This window comes from Micromesistius poutassou (genome assembly GCF_964030765.1).
Source record: "Micromesistius poutassou genome assembly, chromosome: 20".
Classification (NCBI taxonomy): Eukaryota; Metazoa; Chordata; class Actinopteri; order Gadiformes; family Gadidae; genus Micromesistius; species Micromesistius poutassou.
In genome coordinates this window covers 12,321,563-12,329,181 of record NC_140290.1, presented here as the reverse complement: position 1 = coordinate 12,329,181, position 7,619 = coordinate 12,321,563, and the positions used below count along the sequence as shown (strand labels likewise).

The following is a 7,619-nucleotide window of genomic DNA, read 5'->3' as shown; positions in this document are numbered from 1 at the left end:
ACAGCCCTTTCCCCCCGTGTGAAAGTCTGGCTGTCATTTTAAATGTGCATCGCTGAGTTCTTTACGAATAAAAACCCGCTTATTTAAATGCATTCTCCGCCACGTGTCGTCCTTCAGCTGGCTCAGTCGAGTGTGACGGACCTGAAGAAAGCACGCGACAAAGTCGAGACGTACACTGCATTTCTCTTTTATTTTTTACAGTTTTTTTTTTCGTTCAAGGTTTCCCGTTTACATGTAAGAAGCAGCTTTTTCCATATAGAAAGACAGTGTGACAGCGTCACTCTCCACAGAACCTGCTGTCCCCCTCATACAAAAAAAAGGGAACCGTCGGTCCCCACGTTTACGTACGAAAATATAATTTAAAAGCACTTGACAACGGACACACGACGATACACAATACATTCACTGTACAAAGTATACTGAAGTACCCTCCTTTGCACTCCTACACCCCCTCCCCTCCCCACGCACACACACACACACACACAACCATACACACACACACACACATCCTCCGCTCCTCCTCCTCCAGTCCGCGTTAATACGGGCCAGTGAGTGGCCCCCCGTTTTAAAAGGGGCTGCCACTGAATGGGTCCCATGGCAACGGTGGTCTCGCTGCAAAGTACTTTTTTCCTTTACGAGTGTTTGACAGACCGAGGCTCGGGAGAGCGGCCCTCTCGGCCGGCCTGGCCTCTGATCCCGGGCCAGGCACGCAGAGCGGGCGGCTGCCTCCCAAAGTCACGCAAAAAGGAGGGAGAAGAGAAGAAGAAAAAAAAAAAAACGACTATTTAAAAAGGCAGGAATGCCGAGAGAGAGAGTGGGAGAGAGAGAGATTGGGACAGAGGGAGAGAGTGTTTGTGTAGGGGAGGCAGAAAGGCCATCCCTGTGCATGCGATGCCGTGACTCTGCAGCTCTCCATCTCGCCTGCTGGTGCCAAAGCCTCCCAACACCCCTTTAAAAAAAAAAAAAAGACTCCCTTTAAAACAAACCGATAGTTCGTCTTCATCGTTGTGCTTGTAAATTCTTCGTAATACGTACGAAGCCAAGTGGCACTATTTCATTCCCCCCCCTCACTCGCATCGCCATGGAAACAAAGCAGTGGAGGAGGAGTGAAAAACAGAGGGGAGGGGGGGAGGGAGGAGGGGGGTGAAGCCCGCCACTGTAACACCTGCTGAGGGTACACCACCTCCTCTCCTGGGAGTCGGGGAGGTGGGGGGCAGATGACATCATGAGTGAGCGGTGGTGGGGTGGTGGTGGTGGGGGGGGGTCTCATGCTTCATATAATTGACAGCCAGACACGCCAACAAAAGGGTGGTGGTGGGGGGGGGGAGGGGGGCACATCAGACTATTGAACAGCACTGAAAACACAACAGAGGAATAACACTATAGGCCTTGACACTGGATACTGCAGGTAACACTTGGCTACAAAGTGACACGCTCACGCATGCACACGCACACGCACGCACACACACACACACACACACACACCACACACATCCACGACTGTATTAGAAAGGCATGATCTACAATACACTCAGAAAGTTGTCGCTGCTGATGTAGCTGGTAATCTCTTGAAAAAGACAAAATCTGCCCTTGGAACCCCGCCCTGCCTATACCCAGAACATAGAAAAAACATGCATGAAAACATTCCATCAATGTACACCCATACATCTGTACATTTGGGTTAGGTGCCATGACTTGCACGAGAAAAAAAACACTTTTTTTTTTCTGATCTCCAGTCGGAGCCCTCCCCCTACCCCCCCCCCCCCCTACCCCATCATGCCTCCCTACCCACCCCCCTCCCTTCCCTTCCCACAACCCCTTAGGCACATGGTTGTGTTGAGAGTTTGGCAGTCGAGAGCTGTTGGCAATGGACCATGGGAAAAAACCAACAAATCAAAACGCTCTTGGCAACAGGGATTGTGTACGGATTGTGTACAGCGTTTACCTGGGTATCTCCTGCCTCTCGGCTGTCAGGAATTTTTGTCAGGCAACGCTCAAAAGGTTTGAAAGTAAAAAAAAAAAAGAAAAAGGAGAAAAAAAAAGAAGCCAGAGCGAAAACAACAAAATGGGCTGGATGTGGAATGGAGTGGGAAGGTGGTGAAGGTGATGGTGACAGTGGTGGTGGGAGGAGTTGGGGAAGGAAATGTGTTTGGACCTATTCTGGCCGTCAATACACCAAAGTTATGATTGAGTGTGGCTGACAACACTTCACTAGACAAGCTTTTACTGACTTCAGCTGCTAGAGCAGTGGTTCCCAACCCTGGGCTCCCCGGGATAGGCATATGGCGGTCGAATGGGATCGCTGGCACAAGCTGGAGATACAGCTATTGATGATCCATTTTAGCAAACAAATCAGCGTTTTTTTTTCTCTCCCAAAAGGTCCCATAGACGGGTCCTGTATATATACAAACTGACAGCCTAATGATTCATAGCCACTTGTGGCTGTGAGTCCACCGGGACATCGATATTAGCGGCAGATGTTTCCGAGCGCCAGGAATTGGGAATCACGGGCCAAAAGAGGTTGGGAACCACGGGCCTCTAGAATCTAGTGGCTAGCTTCTAGAGGCTAGCGAACAGGCCACACACAGTTTGTGACACTTTTGGTCTTCTGACCCAGAGACGCCCCCGGCAACACGGACGACAACGGGGCCCGGAGCGTCTCTGCGAACCAAGGAATGAAAAGAACACTTAGTTTGATAACGCACAATGACGACAGAAAACAGAAGAAAACAACAAAAAAAAAAGAAACAATCCTAAAACGTGTTGGAAAATATATATAAAATAAAGCTTGAAAATAAAGTTAACTATTTGTTGCATATGTTCATGGATACATATATCTTTTTTGTTTTTATATATATATACACATACATATTTGTCGTTTATATCGATATATCTATTAGGTAAACTATCGGAATTCTGGTGGGCTCCACCCACTTTTGAACTCCGCCCCCCCCCCCTCCCTTTCCCGTCCAAGACACCGCTGCCCAGGCATAGCGAGGGGGGGGGGGGGGGCACGTTCTGAGGATGGACTCGACGTGGCTACGTCACAGACACTGTGACATCGCCACAGTGGTCTGTGTTCGGATCGGCTCACCTTGTGCCCTTAGTGTGTTACTCTGTGTGCCACGCTGTTCCCTTAGTGTGATACTATATAGTCGACACTATATAGTACCCTAGTAGGAGAACCGTGAAGAATCTGTTTCTTTGACGGTGCATTGTGGGTATTAGGTGCACCATATTAGGGAACCGGATTTGTTACACTCGAGTTGTGTACAGCAAAATGGTGACGCTCGAAATAGTGCGCGTTCTAGGGCCCGAGTGAGCCAACTCGAACATGGCAGAAGACGAGCAGGGACGAAGGGGGCGGGGCTTTGTTGCACTTCCTGTTTCCATGACTTCTTAGCAAACTTTTTTTTCCATGAATCTCTTTCACTCCATTTGTTTTTTGTCTTTACTTTCTCTTGTTTTTTTTGTTTTTTTTACAGATAGCACCGTATGTAAGTAAAAACAACACGTAACAAAACAATGCAACAGCATATATGAATGTGCAAATGTACAATACTGAACTACAAAGATAAAGATAATTTGTCAAAAATACAATATACCATGGATAAGATACAAAACATTATTTTGAGACGTTATACCACTCGACGGACAGAAAAATAATAAGAACATATCGGGACGCCCTCTGTTCCCTCTACGACCCAAGAAAAACTTAAAGCATGCACTTAGAACAACACACTGAAGCACGGTCCTTAAGTCTATTGTTTCGGGAGGGTGGAGAGGGGAGAGGGGGGGGGGGGGGGGCTACATTGAGCAGGTTGGTCGGTGGGGAAGGATTGGCACAAGTGCTCCGATCTCGGCGGGGTGAGGGGGGGCGGGGAGAGGGGGTTGGAAGGGTTGGGGATGGGTAGGTTGGAGGGGGGTGTGGGGGATGGGGGGGTTGCCTTAGCCCTGGATCTTGCGCAGGATCTCGGTGGAGACGGGCGGGTGGAAGTTGATGGTGTGGTGCCTCAGGCCCTGGGACGTCTTGTAGCTCTTGCCGCAGCGGCACTTGAAGGGCTTGCGCACGCGGATCTGCGTCCGGTGGCCGTTCTTGGCATGGTACTTGATACCGTTCACATTCTGTGTGTGTGTGTGTGTGTGTAGGGCGTAGGGATGGTTTAGTAACAAACAATCACCAAAGAATGTTTTTTTTTGCATTTTTTCAGATGAAGAGGAAATTGCTAAATGAAAGTGAGCTGACGCCCACTTCAGATACTGAACAAACTAGACACAGAGAGCACAACATGGGAATAAAGAACCAAACACACACACCCCCACCAAGCATATGTGCACATACATCACACACACTTACACCCCCTGTCAACACACACACACACACACACACACACACATCCACCACACACAACCATTTCCCCCAACACACACGCCCACCCTATACACCCCACACATACACACACTGCCCCCAACCCTACGCACACCTCACACACACACATCCTTCTAGCCCCCCCCCACCCCCCTTCCCTCTATACACACACACACACACACACACACACACACACACACACACACACACACACACACACACACACACACACACACACACACACACACACACACACACACACACAGGCGTACCTTGTATCTCTTCTTGCAGCCGGGCACTGGGCAGGCGAAGGGCTTCTCCTCGCCGCCGTTCATGCACATGGAGCTGAGGATGGACTCGGAGCTGATGGCACTCTCCGTGGTCCACGACTCGTCGCTGTCCGACTCCTCGTAGTCCACCTCCTCCTCGTCGTACTCGCTGCCTGTCACGGGGGAGGGGGAGGGGGAGGGGGGGGAGGGGGGAGGGGGGGGAGGGGGGGGGGGGAGGGCGGGGCGGGGTAGGGGGGTGGGGGTGAGGAAAGGGGGGAGGAAAGCGGAGGCAAATGGGAGTTTTAGCAGTGAGACTTTGAAATCGGATAGGATCGGAGAGCCAACAAGTGTGTAAGTGTGTGTGTGTGTGTATGTGTGTGTGTGTGTGTGTGTGTGTGTGTGTGAGAGAATGTGTCTGTGTGTGTGTGTATTTGTGAGTGTGTGCGTTTGTATGTGTGCGTGTGGGTGAGCGTTTGGGTGAACGGTGTGTGTGTGTGTGTGTGTGTGTGTGTGTGTGTGTGCATGCGTGCGTGTGTGGAATGGCAGGAGTTGGCGCTTAGAAGGAGATCATTAAATGGGAGTGATCCTCGCTCACTGCTCAGCCTGGAAATTGTGCTTTGAAATGCAACAAAAAAAAAAAAAGATGAAGAAAAAAGGGTTTTCCATTTACACACACTTTGCACAAGACGTAAAAAAAAAAGGCACACACAGGGTGGTAGGGCCGCACATGTGTGGGTACGCACGCACGCACGCACACACACACACACACCCTCTCACAGGAAATGCTGCAGCTCAGCATGAGGAAATAGATGGCACCCTGGCACATGTTGAAAGAGCTGTGTGTGTGTGTGTGTGTGTGTGTGTGTGTGTGTGTGTGTGTGTGTGTGTGTGTGTGTGTGTGTGTGTGTGTGTGTGTGTGTGTGTGTGTGTGTGTGTGCGTGGCCTGTATTTTCCCCCCAGACCTAACACCATGCTTGGAACCATTTGGGGCTAGAATTGGACATCTGCTTTCAGGCTGTGGCGCGCACGGCCCCATGGTAGCACACAGCATGACAGCTGCTGTGTAATTAGCGGAGTGTTGAGAGGCCCTCACTTGCTGCAGGGGCCCCCCCGCTCAGTGTACGGCAGAGAGAGACACACACACACACACAGAGACAGAGACAGACAGACAGACAGATAGACAGACAGAGAGCGAGACGGAGAGAGGAAACAGAGAAAGAGATACGGACAGACAGACAGACAGACACACTCAGAGACAGAGAGAGTGGCTCACAGAGAGCTAGAGCAAGGGGAGACAGACAGAAACACAGAGCGATAGAAAGAGAAAGATACACAGACAGAAATGGGATGACATACACACACCCACCCACTCAGGTAGACAGGCAGACAGAGAGACGCACACACAGACAGACTTTCCATCTGGGGAAAGAATAGTTGCTCGCGTGTTCATCAGAAGAAGAAAAAAAAAAAGTCTTACCTGGCAAACATAATTTGGCAGTTCCCACTTTGAAGTTTAACGACCTAGTCGAAACACTTTGAGCGCAAGCTGCTTTGTAATCCAACGTGCAGAAATCACTAGGTGTGAGATTGCAGACATTCCTTTGCATGCATCTTCGTTTGCTCAACGGGAAAACATTTGAATCGCACAGAAGGAACACCTCTCCATGATCCGTGGTGTGTTTAAACATCACACACACACACGCGCGCACTGTGCGAACACGTTGCGCTCGGCTGTGCGTTTGTGCGAGTCGCGACGCTCCCTAGGAACAGAAACTCACAAGCCGGCGACACACACACACACACACACATCATATGAGGACATTGAAATAAACATGCACGGATCCAAAAAAAACAAAAAAAAAACAGATGCAAGAGCACACACACACCTGTCTTACCTGTGGGCGTGCTGCTGCGGAAGGAGGAGGAGGGCGTGATGGGCGGGGTGACGGGCGGCGTGAGGTTGCCGCTGGTGTGGCGCGGGGGCGTGGCCGTGCTGTTCCTGGACACGCCTCCCCCGGCGATGGACAGGGAGAGCTTGGGCGTGGCCTTCTTCTTCATGGTCTCCTGCTCCCGCCGCGCGGCGTCCGTCATGAACCTGCGGAAAGCAGGACGGGCGTCACCACAGGGTGTTCATCGTGAGAGCTTGGGTTCAAGTGAAGAGGTCAGAACATGGACCCTTTTGACACTATATGGCTCTACTGTAATGTGTGAAATAAAGGAGATGCAATAAAGGAGATGGGGAAAGGGACCAAGGGACAGAGTGTGTGGTGTGTGTGTGTGTGTGTGTGTGTGTGTGTGCGTGTGTGTGTGTGCGTGTGAGCTGAACCCAATGTCATATGGTACCGTATTCAGGCAGTCCAATTAAGGTTGGGCAGGCGTTGAAATTGCACTTTCATCTAAATAGTGTCTATTAAAAATGCTTCTGCAGATTGCCCATAAGTCCTCCATCAAGACACCCATAGCTAGCATAACATCACAAAAAACATGAACGTTGTTACACGCCTGTAATCATGGCCATAGCTACCCACAAAACCATTCCCTCTAGCCTTTCCCCTGGAGAAAAAATAAAAACGTCTGATTTAAAATCGGAAGTCACTCCGGTGTGGCTAGGGCAGTATAGAGCGGGGAAGTAGGGTGGGTGGGGGGGGGGGGGGGCATGTCATTAAGGGAACCGGCCTGAAACGATGCAGCATCATAGCGAACCATCAGAACCCCGCAGCGGGAAGCAGGAATGACATTTACAATCGCCAACCACTTGAGCACGTTTACTACGAGCGGTTGTAATAAAGGAAAAAGCCCTCTTGAAGGTTATGGCCGGCCGAAGCCCGAGTTTGTCGCCATTCCCAATTAAAACATCCGCGAGCAGCCATGTTTGTTTTTTCACTCTCTGGCCACAAGTATTTGTGCATAGTCCCACTGCAATCAATTATTACGATTGGTTCTGCCATACACAGCATCTCCGTACGTTACCCTCTGTGTTT

The 7,619-nt window shown here is 50.3% G+C and overlaps 1 protein-coding gene across 2 annotated transcripts in view; it reads right to left on the bottom strand.

Moving 5' to 3' along the window:
• Positions 1-3,948: 3,948 nt before the first annotated feature.
• The window catches only part of LOC311365219 (juxtaposed with another zinc finger protein 1-like), a gene marked incomplete at both ends in the record, with an annotated part of 10,227 nt that continues 6,556 nt past the window's right edge, over positions 3,949-7,619 (bottom strand). Inside the window, 3 exons of one of the 2 annotated variants that reach the window (XM_084484749.1) lie at positions 3,949-4,125; positions 4,642-4,807; positions 6,521-6,733. In XM_084484749.1, coding sequence (XP_084340875.1) covers positions 3,949-4,125; positions 4,642-4,807; positions 6,521-6,733 — 556 coding nt within the window. Of the gene's footprint in view, positions 4,126-4,641; positions 4,812-6,520; positions 6,734-7,619 lie in introns of both variants that reach the window. The other variant, XM_084484748.1, reaches the window with a different exon arrangement.